Source organism: Meriones unguiculatus, chromosome 9 (assembly GCF_030254825.1).
Source record: "Meriones unguiculatus strain TT.TT164.6M chromosome 9, Bangor_MerUng_6.1, whole genome shotgun sequence".
NCBI lineage: Eukaryota > Metazoa > Chordata > Mammalia > Rodentia > Muridae > Meriones > Meriones unguiculatus.
Window position 1 is genome coordinate 32,665,973 of NC_083357.1, and position 19,374 is coordinate 32,685,346.

Genomic DNA, 19,374 nt, shown 5'->3' on the forward strand with positions numbered 1-19,374 from the left:
AGCCAGGGCTTCATAGATCCTTTCTTATGACAAATCCCTTTGAAGGTTTATACATGCCTGCTATGATGCCTGAACCTGGGAAGAGAACAATTAAAATGACAGCATCAGCTTTTCAAAACTGAAACAAAACCCAGAAACCACAGCACTAGACACAACCTCTAATAGGATTCCAATTAGATGGGGAACGATTAACAATGATTATAGTTGAAGAACTGGAGACCAGCAATCACAAGCCATTTGCTAAAAACTTTGAGCACAAGGCCAGGACCAATTTAAACAGAGCCCCTCTACCTGCTGGCTTGTGATTGCTGACAGGCCTTAGCAGGAAGTCTTTCCAGTGTCAGGGCCAAGCAGTTTTCTATTGCTTAGGACACTACATTTCTCTCAAATTATGTTTGTCACTTCTAGCATTAGGTATCTTCTCCAAGTTTTTCCTTTAACATAAAAGATAACAAAGTCCACTTGTTTAACAGACATTTATTACTTTAGTTGAACAACCTCTATACACGATATATTTTGCTGAATAGAAAAGAATTCTAGGTCTCAAGATTTCAAGTCTAGTTACTTTCTGGAAATCAATAAAATCCTTTGAAATTTCAAGAGAAAAATCAGTTTAAGAAAAACAATTAGATTTTGACATCAAGCCAGCTGTTAAGACTCGGATGTGTGATTTGGGCAATACCACCTGATTTTTTCCAAACTCACTGTGGGGAAAGTCCAAGGCATGGCAGAAACAAATGTAAAACAATGTGGTGGATAAGTGTGTCCTTTGTGAAATGTCAAGAATGTCCAGGTATTTTATCAGGGACCAGGAACCTCAGGTACTACCTAAGGGCAGATTGTAAACAACGAAATCTTACTGCCAATTCAGTTTTCTTACCCTCTAGAGGAATTGACTGGAAGTCTGTGTGGCCCCTCCAAGACAAGGTTTCTCTACGTAACCCTGGAACTGAGATGTGCATCCAAGTGCTGGGGTCAAAGGCACGTGCCACTACACAGCTGCTTTGTAGTGGTTGCATACTAACACGATCCCAACGTAAGTTTGCTTGGTACTAACCCCACACAGCAGCCTAACTAGCTTACAAATCCTAAGGAAAATGATCTGTCCCACCCCTCCAGCTTTAAAATCCACAGGTGTGAACACCGAGCACTGGGCATCAAGCCCATACTCCAGAGCCCCAACAGAACATGAAACGCCAACAAGTTTACCTGCCTCTTCTGAGACACATGCACCAAACACATCTAGGACTAGTTTCAGGACTCCTACAGCATTTTACACACAGGATACCACAGGGCGTAAACACGATATACTTAATCCCCTAAGCAAATAATGCAAGACAGAAAGTTTATCAGAAACAAGATACACCATCACTTGTAGCCTTCAAACAATTATTGCACTTTAACCTGGATATTTCCACAAAGCACTCATGACAATCAGCAGACTACTTTTAACAGACAAATAACACCTTTAAGCAGACATGACTGTCCTAAATTGTTTATTGGGTATGAATTTTACAAACATTACGTGTATTAGCGGTAACGGTGGAGCTGGAGAGTGTTGCGCCTTCTCCAGGCTGCACGGCGAGAGCCACCAATAGTGTGGTGGAACTTGTGGCCCTTTCCAAGGCCACGGCTCTTGCGGCCAGCAGATGTCAGCCCACGCATCTCTCTGTGTTTGTGGACTGGTTTGGTGATCCACTGGGTGTCAGGATTTCTTCTGATAGCTTTATGGAATGGATCAATGAGGATAACCTCAAAAAATTTGTATGTGGAATCTTCACCAACCCAGTAAGAATTCAGGACTCTCAAAGCCCCACAGTGGCGTCCAGCTCTCTCCTAAAATGGGAGGTGAGGGAGAGAGAAAAACCTGTCAGTTTTTTTTTGTACTACAGCAAAAGACTACCCTTAAGAACTAAAGACTAGCCCAAAGGAAAGCTGCTTTCTTTCTATACAGACAGAAACACACCATCCTTTAGTCTCCCTGCACAAACAGGCATTGAACAGTATTCCAGCACCCTTCAATAATAGGGATCAAGCCTATCGCCTTATACAAGAAATGAAACTTGTAGTTGTGGAAAGGAAACACAACACAGCTTAGCAACCCAAAAGAAACACTGACCACTGAATATTAGCAACATAGGTAAATGTAATATGAGAACAGCCCAGAAATTTACAGGGAGGTGTTGGTTGATGAGGCCAGCCTGGACTACAAAGCAGACCAGGACAGTTGGAGCTACAGAGAAAACCCTGTCTCCTGCAAGAATGGGGCAGCCCCTAGGTTCTGTAGAACCTAGCTTAAAAAAAAAAAAAAAAAAATCTTCTCAGTATATATTTGTCACAAAATGAGGTCTGATAGTCATTGCTTTCTGCAAGTGTAACACACCTCTGGTACATCCTTTACCCAGTGAGGCTCCACTATGTTGCCTCTTTTCTTCTTGCCCACCATCCCTAATGGGTTGGTTGTCAGGGCAACCGGCACTCCAAACCACTTACCTCAGCAACAGATTGAAGGCTTCGGGCAAATTTTAGCTGGTTAACACCATGGTGGACAGGCTTGCCATAAGTTGCACCCTTAGGAACTGGGCGTTTGCGGCCACCACGGCGGACACGAATCCTGTAAATAACATAACCTACACAAAGAACAAGAACAGGTTGGACTCACTTAAAAGACTCCCCAATGCTTCCTTTTAGTTACAAAAGTGTAGACAAATTCCAGCTTTTCTGGGGCAGTGTTACCGCTTCACCCACGTCAAGACATCACGCACCTTGCTTGGCCTTGTATCCCAGCCTTCGCGCCTTATCAGGCCGAGTAGGGCGGGGAGCCCTGTGCAGCGCAGACAGCTGGCGGTACTGCCAGCAGCGGACCCTCAGGAGAAAGCGCATCACGTCCGACTGCTTCTTCCTCCATAGCTCCTGGATGTATTTGTATGCACCCATCCTGGCTCACCTTGGAGAGGAAGAAGCACATTGAAAACGCGATCGCTGTGAAGGGCAAGGATTAGAACTGGCAAGATCCTTCCCGCGCTTCATCTTCCACAGGAAACGAGAACCACTCTGCACAAGCGGTGGCGAGCAGCTGCCGACTCGGGTGGATTCAGCCCGGGTTTGAGGAAGCCGCAGGGCCGCAACCGCCACCGCGTGGAAACGCGGGAAAACTTCGCCCCACCCAGGCGGCCCGACGAGGAGGCCGTGGCCAGGCCTGCACCAGGCCCCGGCCCAGCTCGGACGCGGCCGCCATCGCGGCTCTCCCCAAGCGCCCCGGATGGCGGCGTTTCGGCGCCCTGTCCACCCCGCGTCTTGACTGGCCGCTCGCGCGAGGAAGAAGCTCCGAGGCGGCGAGGGCGCCAGGGCCGGATGGCTAAGCACCAGCGCGATTCGCGACCGATGGGAACGCATATACCACCCAACCTGCCTACCTGATGGCTGCCGCCAGAGGAAAGGAAGAAGCCTTTCTCCCACAATCCCTTTTGTGGCTCCTCCCCCACCTCGGCCACCCTTCTTCCGGTGGGGCGGGGTGGCTGCACGGGGCCTCTTGGGACTTGTAGTTCCAACATCTAAGCTGGTGGGCGGAGTCAGGCTGGAACAGCTCTCTGCTTCCGCCCCTCCACCGCCGAGTCCTCAGCCTTGGCCGTGAGGCGCAAAGGCTGCGGGAGGTGAGCGGCGTTGAGTCTTGAGTCTCCGCAAAGGTCTGCGGAGGTCTGGGTGCGGATCCGGAGGAAGCTGGTCGCGGACCGGCTCCAGAGGGGGTCCGAGGACTGCGGTGACCGGCGTGCCTCTCTCTCACTGCCCCGCAGCGTCAGGTTGGTGTCTCCGCCTGCTCCTCGCTCAGGGATGTTTCGTCCCGGCTAGTGCGGAGGCGAAGTGGCTGCACGCGTGCATCCCACGCGTGTCCTTGAGGCCGGTCTGGGTACCTGCCCGGACCAGGCCTAGCGGGTGAAGTCTGGCGCCTGTCCCCCGCCTGCTTTTCTTATTGTGGATGGGAGCCCGGAGGTGCTAACGTCTGAACGCGGGGGCTTTACTTTATGGATGTTTTTAGAATACCAAATTGTTTTCTTGCCAAGATCTGTACCAGAAAGAAATGCCAGAATGCTGGCATTCTGCATTGCGTTCTTTATTGAGAAACAATGAGTTTTTGCAGCTCCAGAATTTTCTTTTTTCATACAGTCGTGCGGTTTTAATAAAGTCTACGCTAGTTTGTGGCAAAGGTTTGGGAACAATGTTTATCTTTTACATCAGTCTGTAGCTCCGTACTCTTTTAGAATAAATAACAGCTTTAGCATTGAAAGAGTTCTCAACCTGTATTGATTAAAAATTCAACATAGTTTGAGCCGATCACAGTCTCAGCTGTTAGCGATGAAGCCACAAACAACGCACCAAGTTCCTGCCTGAGGAGCAAACGTTAATACTAAGCTGTGTGTTGCATTTGGTGCCAAGTGCAAGGAACACACATTGAGAGAGTGAAGGTATGGAGTGGTGGAGTGACAGTTGCTTCAGCCTCCCAAGGGAGGCCTGCTTTAGCTGAGCAGTGTGTGTGTGGGGGGGGGGAGGGTGTGTGGGGGGAGGTTATCTCCCAATTAACTGACTCACTAATTTTCCCTTTTAATCACATCTGGTGGACCTTGCAATATACGATACAATGCTCAGGATAAGATTTCTCGTTTAGGACAACCTTATTAAAAAAAAAAAAAGATTTATTTTTAGTTGATGTGTGTTTGCTTGCATGATGTATGTTACTATGTGTGTGCCTGGTACTCACTGAGGTAGGTGGATGCTCTGGAACAAATGGTTGTAACCAGTATAGGTGCAAGGGAACTGAACCTGGGTGCTCTAACTACCAAGCCTCTCTCAAGCCCCCAGGATAAGATTTCTTGAGAAAATAACATTGAAAAATAAACTACAAGTCTGTGAGTGTAGTTCAGTGGTAGAACGTGAGCTTGGCACTTGGGAATCAGAAACTAAACCTCAAGGTTTTGGGTTGGGGTAGGGATGGTAGAGACAAGGCAAGCTTACCAGGGCCAACAGAGAAACCAGCAAGCAGTATTCTGGAATCGAACCCAAGGAGCTAGGGAACCACTGGACCATCTGAGGATGCAGGGTAGATCTTAAAAATTCAAACTTAAAAGGCTTAAGGCTAAAAGTAAAGACAATTGTGGAACAGATAGACTTGTAAAAGTTTATGTTACTGTCCTCAACAGCCATCACACTTTTTATTTTTTGGAGATAAGTTTTTCCTTTTCTTTCATTTTTGCTACGTAGCTTAACTGCCCTGGAAACTTGATATGTAGACGAGACTAGCCTTCAGCCTGCACAGACCCTCTGCTTCTCCTCAAGTGAGGAAGTTGTGCTTGCCCTGCCTGGCCTCCATTGCAAAACATTTAATGGTTCAAATAAAACACTTATCATTTTATAGTTTGTAGATCAGAAAGTTCACTAAGTTAAAATCATGGTGTCAGGAAGAACATCAGCCCAGGGCCACCTGCATCCTTTGGCTCCTAGCTTCTTTCACCTTCTAGTTCTCCATTCCCTGTCCTCTAAAACTTTTCTCATAAATACATTGTGATCAGATCACCACCTTGATCTTGATCTCTCTTCTCAAGGTTAATTCAGTCACACATGCAAATTTATTTATTTATTTATTCCTGAGACAGGGTCTCTGTAGCCTCGGCTGTCCTGAAACTTGCTCTGTAGACCAGACTGGCCTTGAGCTCAAAAAGATCTGCCTGTGTCTGTCTCTCACCACTGCCCTGCTGCAAAAAAATCTTTTTAAAGTCTGAGGGTTGCAGGGTTAGACTGGGGCATCTTTGGGAGACCATTTCTATGAAGGTAGATGTGGGGAGATGGACAGATGGCTCACTGGTTTAGAGCATTGGCTGCTCTTCCTGTACCCTGATTTCAGTACCTACAGCAGACCACAATGCTGTAACTCCAGTCCCACGGGCTCCGATGTGGGAGCTGTGAATTGAACTAAGATCCTCTGTAAGAGCAATCAGTGCTCCTAACCCTTGAGCCATCTCTCCAGCCCCACCATTTGACCTCCCCCTCCCCCACACTCCCACCTCCAAGGGTTTTTCTGTCCTTTGTAGACCAGGCCTTGAACTCACAGAGATCCACCTGCCTCTGCCTCCCTAGTGCTGGGACTAAAGGCCTGCACCACTGCACCCAGCCTCGTTTGACTTCTTTAATGAACCATTTTCTTTTTACCTTAGGTGTTGATATCTTATCTTCTGGAAAAACAAAAAGCTTTGGGAAAATATTACTCCTCCTGCCTCAGCACTCTTCTGTTTCAGCGTGCTGGAATTATAGGCAGGAACAGCCAGACTTAGATACCAACATCAAAGCTAGTCTTTTAAGTTCTGAGTGTAGCTGAGGCTGATCCTCCTGTGCTTTCTGAAGGCAGGGATTACAAACATCTCCATGTAGGTGTCTTTATAGTCTATCCAGATGATCTCTGGGGAACAGTGTGGAAAGATGACCTTATTCTGTATCATCCCTTTAATATTTGGAGTTCCCCCTGTATTACTGGTTCAACTTCAGCTTTAAGGGAAAGGAAAGGACTTCTTTTGATGTGTCCAGTTTTAAAGTCCCTCTGTTCTCTTCACAGTGCTGTCCTGGAAGATGGGAAAGGGCTGCAAGGTTGTCGTTTGTGGGTTGTTGTCTGTTGGGAAAACTGCAATTCTGGAGCAACTCCTTTATGGGAATCACACTATTGGTAAGATCATCTTTCTTAGCTTCTCTCTAGACTCTGGAACTGGTAGAAGGTGCTTGTTGCTCATACTGACTGGTGTAAAAGGAAAATAGGTAGGGAGAAGGAAATTGGGTTTTGTTCAAATTCAACAGTGCTTGCTGCATGTTACATAACAGGTCTGAAAATAAGTGGCAGGTCAACACGAGTAATACTAAAATGGGGTACTGTGCATCTGTATCAAAAGGGGATCTAGGAATCATATGTGCCTGAGGTAGTAACACTGATGACATTCTCATGCTGCTGTATAGGCTTAAAAATAAAGGAAATGGATGTTTGCTACAGTATGGCCTAATTTTGTAAACTGGGATTATCTCATTCATTTATTGTAAATGAGCTCCTAGTTTCTGTATCACACTGCATGTGATGGTGCTTTGCAGAACTGCAACAGTGAAGAAGATGGTGTTTCTGGCTCTAATGAGGTCATGATTTTGATAGAGAAGACACATAGGTTAAAGTGGAGTGAAGTTTATGTAAGAAGTGAGTAAAAACAGGTCTTCAGAGCATTTCTTTCTGGCAGGCAGCACAATTTTATCTTTTATTCATCATTTTGGTAACCGTTGTTTCTTTTTTCTTTATTTCTTTGTTTTTTGAGACAGTGTTTCAAGCCAGTTCCAAGACAGTAGTCCTGGCTGTCTTAAAACTCTGTAGACCAGCTTGGCCTGGAACTCAAGAGACCCACCTGCCTCTGCCTCTTGAATACTGGGAGTGCAGGCCACCACCACCTGGCTAAGAAATAATTTTTTAAGATTAAAAAAATTCTTGTGTGTAAGGATTAAAGGGTGGCCATTAGTTCTCCCCTACTTTTTAGTGGGTCCCAGGAGTTGAACTCATATCACCAAGCTTGAGAGCCATCTTGGTGGTCCAAAAAGTATTTTTGGAAAAACAAGATACTTTGGGTTGGATAGCTACTTTTCATTTTGAAGAAATGTGATTATTACATATAGTGCATGGGAAACCTAGAAAGCCAGCCTCAGAAGGACAGGGAACTAGAGAATAACTGACCCTGGTTCCTTTTTTAAAATAAAAGTTTCACTTGTAGCCTTGGCTGGCCTTTGAAATTTACAGATATCTGCCTGTGTCTGTCCTACCCTCCTCTGCTTCCCCAGAGTGCTGGGATTAAAGGTGCGAGCTAACATACTTGGCTGACCATAGTTTCTTTTTAATGCAGGAATGGAAGACTGTGAAACAATGGAAGATGTATACATGGCTTCCGTGGAGACCGACCGTGGGGTGAAAGAACAGCTCCACTTGTATGACACCCGAGGCCTGCAGGAAGGCGTGGAGCTGCCAAAGCATTATTTCTCATTTGCTGATGGTTTCGTTCTGGTATACAGTGTGAATAACCTTGAATCCTTTCAACGAGTGGAGCTTCTGAAGAAAGAAATTGATAAGTTCAAAGACAAAAAAGAGGTAAGTGGCTCTTTAGATATGTGAAATATAATGAGGTTAGAGTCATATTGTTCATTCCATGTAGCTCACGCATTAAAGCCATCCACCTGTCAGGGCAGGACCTGTACACACCATGCTGGCCTGGCTGAGCCCGTTTCACAAGGTGCTGGCTTCCTGCCTCTTTTTTATATTTTTTATTTATATGAGAACTCTAGCTGCATGTAAACCTGCAGGCCTGAAGAGGGCATCAGATCCCAGTATAGATAGTTGTGAGCCACAGTGTGGCTGCTGGGAATTGAACTCAGGACCTCTGGAAGCACAGATAGTGCTGTTAACCACTGAGCCATCTCTTCAGCCAGGCTTCCTGGCTCTTGCTTGTTTTACTGTGTATAAGGTGTGTTCTCTAGCTCCCTACCTCAGGTTCTGCATAGCTTAGTTATGTGGGGATCATCTGTGGCAAATAGGACTCTTGCGATCTTCAGCCTAAAACACCACAGATGCACAAGCTTAGTAAACAATCACTAACCCCTACCTATTTGTCACTTTTCTTCTGCTTGGAATTGTCTAATCCCAGATCTTTCCTACACTTTCACTGAGTTCAGTCATCAACCTCAGAGCCATGTAGCACTCTGTTAATAGCACTGCTAGATTGTCTTTTCTCACATACATTTATTTATTTTTTGTTTGTTTTTCTGTAACAGCCCTGGCTGTCCTGAAATTTGCTTTGTAGACCAGGCTGGCCTCAAACTCAGAGGTCTGCCTGCCTCTGCCTCCTGACTGCCGGGATTAAAGGTGTGTGCTAACATACCTGGCTGATTGGCATCTTTAAAAAAGTTATGATAAAGGCTTATTTTAATTATGTGGGGGGAACTGTGGAAGGAGCTATGTGCACATGAATGCAGGGGCCTGTCTAAGCCAGAAGAGGGTGTCAGATCTTCTGGGCCAGAGTCATGAGCACTGTGTACCTGTGTCCTCTGTAAGAGTACTATGTGCTCTTACCACTCAGTGATCTTTATAGTCCCAAAGTCGAACATTTTAAATTTATTTTTTAGACTGGGTCAGTGTAGCCTTTGCTGGCCTATAACTTTTTATGTAGATCGGGTTTGGCCCTGAACTCACAGAGATACACCTGCCTTTGCTTTCTGAGTGCTGGTACTAAAGGCATGCACCACCATACCTGGCTGTTAGTCATTTTGGCTGCTGTGTTTACAATAGATATTTGGGGAACAAGGCAAGAAGGAAAGCCAATGAGCAAGAGAAAAAGCAAGGGTGTCCAGAAAGCAACTGAAGCCAACACTTAAAGTAGGAAGTGACCCCACTGTCAAGTCTGGATGTGTATCAGAATGGTGGGAATTAAGAGTTAATGAGTTTTAATACATTGAGGTTAGGACATGAGAAGCACCCTGATTGGACATGAGGAAAATAAACACAGAAGTTAGCAGTAGCTTTTGAATAGTTTTGCTGTAAAGGAGAACAGGCCCTGGAGAAAGTGTGGCATTAAGATGTTTATTTAGATAACACGTAACAGACAGGAGTGACTGGGTAGAAAGGAGCGATGGAGTGACACTCATTATTGTCCAGATAGAATGGATGGTTCTAGAGCTATTCAGATGGGCTTGGAAGATGATAGATGTTCTCTTCCATTGCCTGTAAGGTAGCAGGGTCATCAGCTAAAGGAAGAACTTGGAAAGACTAAGGCCTGTGATGTCAACCGGCTAGAAGATTTAATGCAGCAGCTTGTTGGAGGTTGCCCACTTAAGATTGGTGGTTTTGAAGTGGGAACTCCCCACCCCCAAGCAGGGTTAAGATTGAAATTTAACATAGGGTTCGCCAGGAATGTGGTGGTATTGCTAGGACACAGTGGTAATGAAAATACTCTGGGCTGGATGAGGGCCTTTGGGTGTGAGATAGTCAGTAGCTAGTGATATCCTGGTGATAGTAGGAATGGCTGCAGTTAGGCATAGGAGGACAGGATTGGTGAGGGCTGCTTGAGATTTAAGTCTTTCATAAAGGTCTAGGGAGTGACAGTGAGAGGGTGCAGGGGGAAGTTATGATCATCAGAACAGTCAACACTGAGAGCAGGTTATGGAAGCAGCATGTACGTAAGGAAGGAGCGAAATCATTAGAGACTGACCAGAGCAGTGACAGGGTGACTGTGAAATTAGTATGCGATGGGCAGCAGCATGTGGGTGGGGGATTGGAAGATAGGTATATTGGACTTGGGGCACTAGCCTTCTGTAGAAGATTTTAGGGTAGGGCCTTGCGCTGTGCATTTTATGCTAACTTGACAAGCTAGGATCAGCAGGGAAGAGGGAACCTCAAGAAAGTACCTCTAGCAGATTGGCCTGTGGGGCATTTTGATAGATGATTAATGTGGGAGGGCTCAGCTCATAATGGCAGTGTGATTCCTGGGGTGTGGTATTGGGTGCTTTTACAAAGCAGGCTGAGCAAGTCATGGGGAACAAGCCAATAAGCAGTATTCCTTCATTGCCTCTTCAGCTCCGATTTTGACTTCCCTCAGTAATGGACTGTGACCTGTAAGCTGAAATAAACCCTTTTTCCCCACATCACAGCAATAAAAACCCTAAGACAGATTCTGTTGGAGCACAGAATCTGAAGAACTGCATACCTTAACTCCACTGTCTGCTCTCAGGACTCAGCGATAGTGGGAGGAGTACCCAGGGTCAAGCCTTTTGGAAAGGCCAGGACACAGCTGTGGTCCAGTCTCTGCTAGGAAGGACTGATCTCCTGCTCTCCACTGGCCTCCTTACCATCTGAAGCCTTGGGCTGTCCTTTGTCCTCCTCTTGGGCTTTGGCAGTATAGTTCTGTGCTGTGTTCTAGTCATGCGAAGGCCTGCCTGTTGGGTAGTTAAATGCATGGCTTACTTGTATTTAGTGTAAACTGTTCCTCTTGGCTTACAACTCAGGATGTTTAGTAAGCAACTTTTGAGGAGGTAAAACTCAGGGGAGGTGTAACACTCGGCTCTGCAGTGTCCTTATGTCAATGTAGCCATGGTAAGCCATTGTCCTAGACTAGATGGGAATTTCCAAATCAGTTAGCTGGCAGCTAATTAAAATTAGAATGTCTGTATGTATGTACTCAGGAAAAAGAAGTGCAGTGACACCTTACCTTATTTCTGTTACATCCAAGGATATCCTCACCAGTAGTACTAGGGGCCTCACACTTGCTAGTTCTCAACTTCCCCAGTTTAAACTTTGACAGTTGCCTAAGCTGGCCTTGAACTTGGAGTCTTCCTGCCTCAACTCTAGAGCAGTTGAGATTACTGGCTTTCATCACCTCATGTCATTTAAGTAAAGCAGTGTGCTAAATGGAAGAACAATTCTTATCCATTTGCATGTAAACTGTTATTGATGGAGTAATAGTGAGGTCTTTTTCATCGTTTTCTTCCAGGTGGCCATCGTTGTGTTAGGAAACAAAATTGACCTTTCTGAGCAGAGACAAGTGGATGCTGAAGTGGCACAGCAGTGGGCAAAAAGTGAGAAAGTGAAACTCTGGGAGGTGACAGTGACAGATCGGAGGACACTGATTGAGCCCTTCACTTTATTAGCCAGCAAGCTCTCCCAGCCCCAGAGCAAATCCAGCTTCCCTTTGCCCGGGAGGAAAAACAAAGGGAACTCCAATTCTGAAAACTGAGTCAAGCCTTGCCTTGAAATGTCTGTAGCATGGCACAAGGTTATGATCTAACATGGCCCCTAAGTGGTAATTTAGTGCACTTTATGTTACAGTTATTAGGCTAGTTTATTATTGTTGGACATACTTTGTCTTTATTTGAAACCTGTTCTTGAAATCAACACCTTTGTTAATTATGGTGCACTTGTCAATAATAGTAAAATAAATTTAAAAGTGTATGCAGTGTACCATGGGAACCCTTCCAGCCTGTTAAGAACTGTTATGTTCATTGTAGCTTTGTGCAAATGCCTTAGTGTGAACATAACTTATTACTGTGCTTATGGAGTCTGCTCTCTCCTTCCATCCATGCGTAAGTTCCAGGGTTTGAACTCAGGTTGCCTGGCAAGCACCTTCCCCACTGAGTCATCGCATGACAGGCCCACAGCTTTGTTTTAAGATTGATGAAGGCACACCTGTAATCCCAGCGCTCTGGGAGGCAGAGGAAGGTGGATCTCCTGTGAGTTTGAGGCCAGCCTGGTCTACAAACTGAGTCCAGGACAGCCAGAGCTACACAAAGAAACCCTGTCTCGAAAACAACAACAAAAGGTTGATTAGTCAGTAGTTAAGATTCATGCTCTTGCAGAAGACCCAGATTCAATTCCTAGCACCTACTTGGTGGTTCACAACCACCTAATTGGTGGTTTATATCCCACCTAAGGGATTCAAAACCTTTTCTTTTGGCTCCTTTAGGCACTGCATGTAGACAGTGCCTGTATGTATGTATGTATGTATGTATATATATATATGCATGGAAAACCACCCATCTGCATAAAATATCTGTTTTTAAAGGTTAATCATCTAATATCTAAGATTATAAAACTTGGCAGTTGTTTTGTGTACCTAAATTGTACCAGTAGCAACAATTTGGATCTATGTGAGTTAACTTATTTCATGAGGGCTTTGCTTTAGTAAATGTAATAGAGCTTAAGGTTTGGATGAGTGGGCTTGCATTCAGAGCCATTTTATTCTGTAAGCTAGGGCTGTGCTGACAATAAAACCAAATACTAGCGGGTCTTCTTTCTTTCACAAACGGCTAGGAAAAGCATCCCTTCTAGCAACCTTGTCATATACAAGAAAATATGTCAGAAATCCTGAGCTACCATTTGTCCTAAACATTTAACTCAGTTTGTAAGGTAGTTTATGTAAGATCTTGCCAAGATCTGAACTGTATGGGTCATTATAAAAGTTTGACAGCACTGTACTAGAATAGGGAATAAGCTGCTTGCTGGTTTCCACTCTGAAAAGCAAAAGCATGAAATAAGCTATAGTGAAGAATGATTAAGGCAAGTAAAGTATGGAGTCTGTTAACTGAGGCCCCAGTCCAGTGAGTTCAAGCCAAGGCGCACTATGTATATATAACATAGTGCTACACATCAGCATTGGGGCTCTTTGCTTCCTGTTGGTGGGGCTGCAGACTAAGCCCAAGGCTTCATGCACACTCAGGCTTTGAACAAGGAATCTTTGTGCCCGAGACACCCTGGATGCTGGGATTACAGTCACCGGGTTTACCCTTTGTCCCCCTTTAAAGATAGGGTTTTACTAGACAGCCCTCACACTAGTTGGAACTATGTGGACCTCAAAACCTTCTTCAGCTGGTATTAAAGGTATATACCACTAAGGCTAGTCTTGGCCAATTCTTTAAAAATAAATACATAACTGGACATACCTTTTTTTTTGGTTATCACGTCCTGGGTCAGTTCCCCCCCCCACCTTTTTTGAGACAGGATTTTATGTAGTCTAACCTAGTCTCAAGCTCAGCATGTAGCTGAGGATGGCCTGAACTCTCCTCCTCTGGCCTCCACCCACCCTGGATGAAGGTGTGTGTGCTGCCGTGCTCAGCTTTACCTGCGTGAGGCTGGGGAAGTGTGCAGCAGCACTGTGGCTGAGGTTTTGGAAATGGCCCTGCAAGCACCAGCTCATGAGGACTGCTCATATATGAGCCTGCTGCCACTACATCTGCAAGTCGGGAAAGAAGCATTGGAGTTATCTTTGAAGCTTAGCATGACTGTTTATTGTTTTAAGACGTCTCCAAATCTGCTGTGTAAGCACCAGTCCTGGCATATGTAAGTAGTGGCCCTAACCGCCTTCAGAAGCAGAGCCTCTGCAGAGGAGATGAACGCAGCAGGGCCAGAGTCGTTCTTGATATTGTTTATTAGCACAGTAACAAATGCAGACCTAAGAAGTCTAGAACAACCAATTCACTGCGCAGTTCCTATTCCACACTTACAGTTAACAGCTTAAGGTATTTCACTACAGGTTTCCACAAATCAACCCTTAAGGTAATTTGCATATAAAATAAAATACAATAACTACTCATTTCCTACTTTGTGTCTTGTAGCCAGGTGTTCATTTTATATATACGAGGTAACAATCTTTGCAGACTATTAAATACCATCGTTTCCTTCTAAGAAGGAAAAACAAATTCCAATTTTTTCAAACAAGAAACTAGGACTTTACATAAATGGCCGTGTGTCTGACCTATACAAATTTAAGCTGATTTGGAAATTACAGTAGACTGTAATCAATGGAACCCAAGTGTCTGCACATACATTCTTTCCTGTTGTACTAAAAGTCAGCTAAGCTTGCAAACTGACAGTTCTAGAAGTGGCTATTACCAGTTTGTCTACTGTAGCAAGATACCTTAAGTTACAACAAAATCCTGAAGTAAGACTGAATAATATCTGTTATAGAAATACCCTACTCTTTACCAACTCCCACCCCCGCCCTTTCAAAATCATAAGCAGCTCTCTTCTGTGACAGACAAATAATGTAAGAACTGTGAAAACCCAGTTTATGTGGCATATCTCTTGGTCCACTGTCTGGCCATTCTGTCGTGCTCTGCTCTGTTGGTCATGTACTGAGTGGCAATACTTCCCACCAAAGGGTCAGCTGGAAGAGAAAACATGTACATTATTTTGGAGAAAGAATATCAGACACTTTGGATAGAAACAGACAGCATATAGTTATGACCATGCCCATGTCAGAAACACTCATTTTAATTAGGCATTCCCTCTTTAGAAAAACACGTTTAGTTGGAGGTCTGGGTTTTGACCTTTTGTAACAATAGATAGTGCCAACTGCACCAGCCACACAGACTTCCCAGTATGCACAACTCTAATTGGTCCTGGACTAATTGGAGCTGGTCCTGGACTCTTGAATATCTTAGACTCATGAGTTTGGTCATAGACACAAATAACATAGAGTGTCACTAATTGGGAGAGAAGTAGAATAAGAAAATAGCACCAGTAATAAAAACGGTATTTTCTTCTAATCATTAAAAACAATTTTAAAAAGGTTTATTTATGTGTACAATCTGCCTGCAGGTTATGGATGTGGGTTGCCATGTGGGTGCTGGGAATTGAATCCCAGAACTCTGTAAGAACAATTGCTCTTAATAGCGAAGACCCTCTTCTAATCTTCATATAAAATAAAACAAGGGAGGTTGGGAGGAGTGACCTGGCATTATTTTCAGGATAGCCAGGGTTACATAGGGAAACCCTGTCTTTAAAAACCAAATAAATAAATAAGTAAAAGTGCAGATGATTATTGACCTTACCAGGATTGCAGTCTGTAAGGAGTGAGCAGATAGAGAGGAGGACTTTCGAGATGGTTAGTGCTGGGCTCCAGTTGTCTTTCAATATGTCCAAGCAAATAACTCCTTGGCTATTAATATTACAGTGATAAATTCTGGTACGAAATGTAACCTAAAAATAAGGTAATTGTCAAGTATTCAAGTAGGAGACTTTTTACAACATTTCAGGGACTAATCCATCACCTGGTAGACACCATGACTGCAAGGTCACAGTGCTCACTCCTTTCATTTTAAGGAGAAGAAAGGCCAACACTCTCTCTTTCACAGTTCTTTTCTTGACTGGGCTAGCTTGATCCTATGTATCCCAGAGTAGCTGCCAACTGATCCTCTAGCCTGTTTCGGTTTCCAGATTGTAAGATGACATATGTATGCTACTACATCTGGCTTAATGTTAGTGTTTGAATAGTTGATCATTTGCTGACCTCTTGTGTTAGCTGGTAGCAATACACTGCTGAGTAAGCATCAAATCTAATAAGCTTGACTATAAATAGCACAGTTTTAAGCGCTTACCCTTGAAATGCCTATTGCCAACTGAGGAGGCAATCCAGCCAATAGTCATCATATTCACTTAAAGACTAGCAAACTATACCCAAGAAGGTGAGACCTTTTCTGACCCATAGATCAGATCTAGACAGTCTACTAAATCATAGATTTTACTAAATTGGAATAAATGGGTAAGGAGGCATTGGAAGGACACCAGTATAAGCATGGAAGAAATCTAGCTTTTGTGATTACATGTTTAAAACCTCAGTGTCTCTTTCAAGAAACAGTTAAATCTGAAAGTGCATAGGTGATTTCTTACCTTTGGAGGCTTGAAGGGATATTCTGGTGTAAAAGTGATATCAAGAAAGAATACACCACCTTCATACACAGATCCTGGAGGCCCGAGAATGGTTGATCTCCACTCATAGATATTATCACCTTTGGGACCAGCACTGTAAAACAGTACCCCAGAAGATAAAGATGGTGACATTGTCTCAGGAAAGAAAAAATCCTCCCTCTCATCCTTTTGATTTAATGCCCGGGATCTCTTCATAAAGAATGTGGTATAAACTCATAATCTATCAGTCAAGTGAGCCATCAGATCCATTCTAAGCCTACTGACTACAACCAAACTTTCCTCAACTCTGCACATAAGGTTAAAACAAACGTGTCTTGGAAGCTAAGCTGGACTTAACACTTGTGGCTCTTCCCAGCACTTCTCATCCCTCTCCTTCCACTAAACCCCTCTCCCAGGGTCTTGGCTTCTCTTCATTATACAGCTCAGTTATTTTGGCTGTGGCTCTCTTGGCCCACACACACTCTTGGTTCCTGGTTTCTCTCTTGGTCCAAGGCTCCTCTCTTCGTCTGCTTGCTCCCCTCTCTCGTCTCTTTATCCCCACCCCCAATGGCCCTGTTCAGTCTGGACTCATCCAGATGTCTCCTGCTTTTACTTACAATAAAACCTCCTCAACCATACCTAGGAATGATCATGTCCTCATTTTTCACTCAGTGACAAGTTTTCTCAGTTATATCATCTCTTGTAACCATTTTAAGTAGCATGAGTCTAATTTTCTGACCCACAGACTGACTCACCCTTGTGCTCTATCTCCATAATCTTGGTCCTAGCTAAAGTGCTTGGCAGAGTTTGGACTCTGGCAGGGCTGGTGAACTCCAGACTGAGATAAAGACATACAACGTGTACACATGCAAATGTGTGCACACATGCAAATCCGTGCACACACACATACACTAAGACGTTAGCTAATAGATTTCTTTTTTTTCTTTTTCTTTTTCCCGATCCCTCATTCCCTCCCAGTCCCTCCCTCCCTCCCTCATCTCCACCATGCCCCTAGCTAATAGATTTCTATGTTGCTTCACTCGTCCTCTCTAAGACTTTAGCTAATAGACTTCTATGTTGCTTCACTCGTCCTCTGAGACAGAGTGTGGAAGTCATAATTCTCCTGACTCAGTTCCCACAAATGCTGGTTCATCTGTAATTCCAACTTGGTGACTATATTTTTTACCTTATAAGTTAATGAGTGAGAGAGGGAATGTCAAGTATGTAATCAGTTTTCACTTCAATGTTAAACCAAACCCTATTCTTGTTAAATATACTTGGTTATACCCTCATTTGGCTACAGCATCTTCTAAAACATGGCATTGGCTTCCAGAGTGTTCTGTATTCAAGTACCTTAACAAAAGTGGTAAAAGCTTACCATTTTTAGTCTTACCAATTCTAAGACCTATGAAGACCTGCCTAAGACCTGCATGCTCCTATCAGTAAGGAAAATACTGTGGCAAAGACAAGAGTTGGGAAATGGTCTGCTTTGCATGCAGGCAAATATCAATCGAACGGACAAAAGTATTCCCGCCCTTCCCTGTCAAAGACAAGGTTTCTCTGTGTAGCCCTGGCTGTCCTGGAACTCTGTAGACTAGGCAGGCCTTGAACTCAGAGATCCACCTGCCTCTGCCTCCTGAGCTGGAATCAAAGGCATGTGTCACCACCACCACCACCTGGCGCAAAACTGCTACGCTGCTCTTTTTAATAATACATGAAATTTGCTCAAACACTGAATGCTCACGAACTGTGCTAAATGGCCATTGTTTGGGAGCTGAACAAGAAAAACTGTTTTCAAAAACCTTTACATTAACTGATTCAAAGCAGGTTTGATTCTTCCAGATGAGAGAACAAAGATGAAGTGGGAAGAAGAGGAAATAAAAGGCCACCGTGACTTTATTTTCTTAAACCTAACCACATATTTTCCTCTCTTTCAGATTGAAAGTTAGGGTGAGAGAAGGAAGAAGATAAAACAGGAAGAGAGTGTACCTAGAAAAGAGAACAAGCTGGGCTTCACCAAACTGGGATGGCCATGTGCAGCAAGAGCTCTCAAGAGCTCTGACACAGACCTAAATACCGTGTGACCCCCAAGCAAGCTGCTAAGATAGTTCGAACTGTTGTCAGACTCAGCAGCACCCAGGAATTAGGAGAAGCTAGGGAAACCGAGACTGGCTCACAGGCTCACCTGAGGTGATGGCCACCATCAGTGATAGCTGGCTCAGACAATACAGCCTTTAAAACCTTTTAGTGATGGGCGTCCCCAAGGACTCGTAGCCAGGGGTGGTGGACTGTAACCCTATTTAGGCTGAGAGGAGGCTAGCCTGGGCTGGAGACTTGTTTTCGATTAGATAGAGCATAAAGTCATTCTTTTGTTAAAGAAGTGGATTCGTATTTGTACACAGAACCGACACAATTTTCACAAGGTGGGCTGCAGGGAAAGACTTAAAAAGTGATTTATTTCTATTTATGTCTGCATGTCTCTGAGTGTGTACACACTTGTGGTACGGCAGGCCTATCTCCTACCTGCCTGTAGAGGTTAGAAGAGGACATGGGCTCCTCTGGAGCTAGAATTACAGATGGCTATGAGCTGCTTGACATAGGTGCTAGAAACTGACTGGGATCCTCTGGAAGAGAATCAAGTGCTCTTAACTGCTGAGCTATCTATCTCTCCAGCCTCCATCGAAGATATTTTTTTTTCCCCAAGACAGGGTTTCTCTGTATAGCCTTGGCTGTCCTGGACTCACTTTGTAGACCAGCCTGGCCTTGAACTCATAAAGATCCACCTGCCTCTCTGAGTGCTGGGATTACAGGTGTGCCCCACCATGCCCAATTTCCAACAAAAATCTTAACCAGTCCTCTCCTAGGAACATGCTGTGACCCCTCTGGTAACAAGATGTTTTGTGTCCCCTACTTGACCGCCTGTGGGATGGCAACTGGGAGGCTGGGCCCATGGGGACGGTTAGGTCTAGAAGGTGGACATCATTTCTCATGAGCTTAGTGTCTTTCTAAACTAGACTTCACCACAACACTAGCTCTTTACCTCCCACACAAGGTCAGTGCAACAAGCCAGCTATATGGAAACTAGGAAATGGTTCCTCACCACACTAAACTGCTAACACTTAGGTCTCATATTTCTC

The 19,374-nt window shown here is 44.4% G+C and overlaps 3 protein-coding genes across 4 annotated transcripts in view; 1 reads left to right on the plus strand and 2 right to left on the minus strand.

Moving 5' to 3' along the window:
* Positions 1-462: 462 nt before the first annotated feature.
* On the minus strand, positions 463-3,552 carry Rpl15 (ribosomal protein L15). The gene is made up of 4 exons (XM_060391020.1): positions 3,417-3,552; positions 2,766-2,947; positions 2,494-2,630; positions 463-1,836 (listed from the first exon to the last, which is right to left on the minus strand). The coding sequence occupies exons 2-4, from the start codon at positions 2,935-2,937 to the stop codon at positions 1,531-1,533; spliced, it is 615 nt and encodes a 204-aa protein (XP_060247003.1). The 5' UTR covers positions 2,938-2,947; positions 3,417-3,552; the 3' UTR covers positions 463-1,530.
* Positions 3,553-3,633: 81 nt separating this feature from the next.
* Nkiras1 (NFKB inhibitor interacting Ras like 1) lies at positions 3,634-12,832 on the plus strand. The gene is made up of 4 exons (XM_021643216.2): positions 3,634-3,800; positions 6,602-6,709; positions 7,914-8,155; positions 11,547-12,832. Exons 2-4 carry the CDS (start codon positions 6,616-6,618, stop codon positions 11,787-11,789), a joined length of 579 nt encoding a protein of 192 aa, XP_021498891.1. The 5' UTR covers positions 3,634-3,800; positions 6,602-6,615; the 3' UTR covers positions 11,790-12,832.
* Positions 12,833-13,958: 1,126 nt separating this feature from the next.
* Positions 13,959-19,374, minus strand: part of Ube2e1 (ubiquitin conjugating enzyme E2 E1) — a 46,338-nt gene continuing 40,922 nt past the window's right edge. For both annotated transcript variants that reach the window (XM_021643219.2, XM_060391019.1), the window contains exons 4-6: positions 16,220-16,352; positions 15,382-15,529; positions 13,959-14,714 (exon numbers count right to left, since the gene is read on the minus strand). In XM_021643219.2, coding sequence (XP_021498894.1) covers positions 14,617-14,714; positions 15,382-15,529; positions 16,220-16,352 — 379 coding nt within the window. In that variant the 3' untranslated portion in view covers positions 13,959-14,616. The remainder of the gene's footprint in view (positions 14,715-15,381; positions 15,530-16,219; positions 16,353-19,374) is intronic.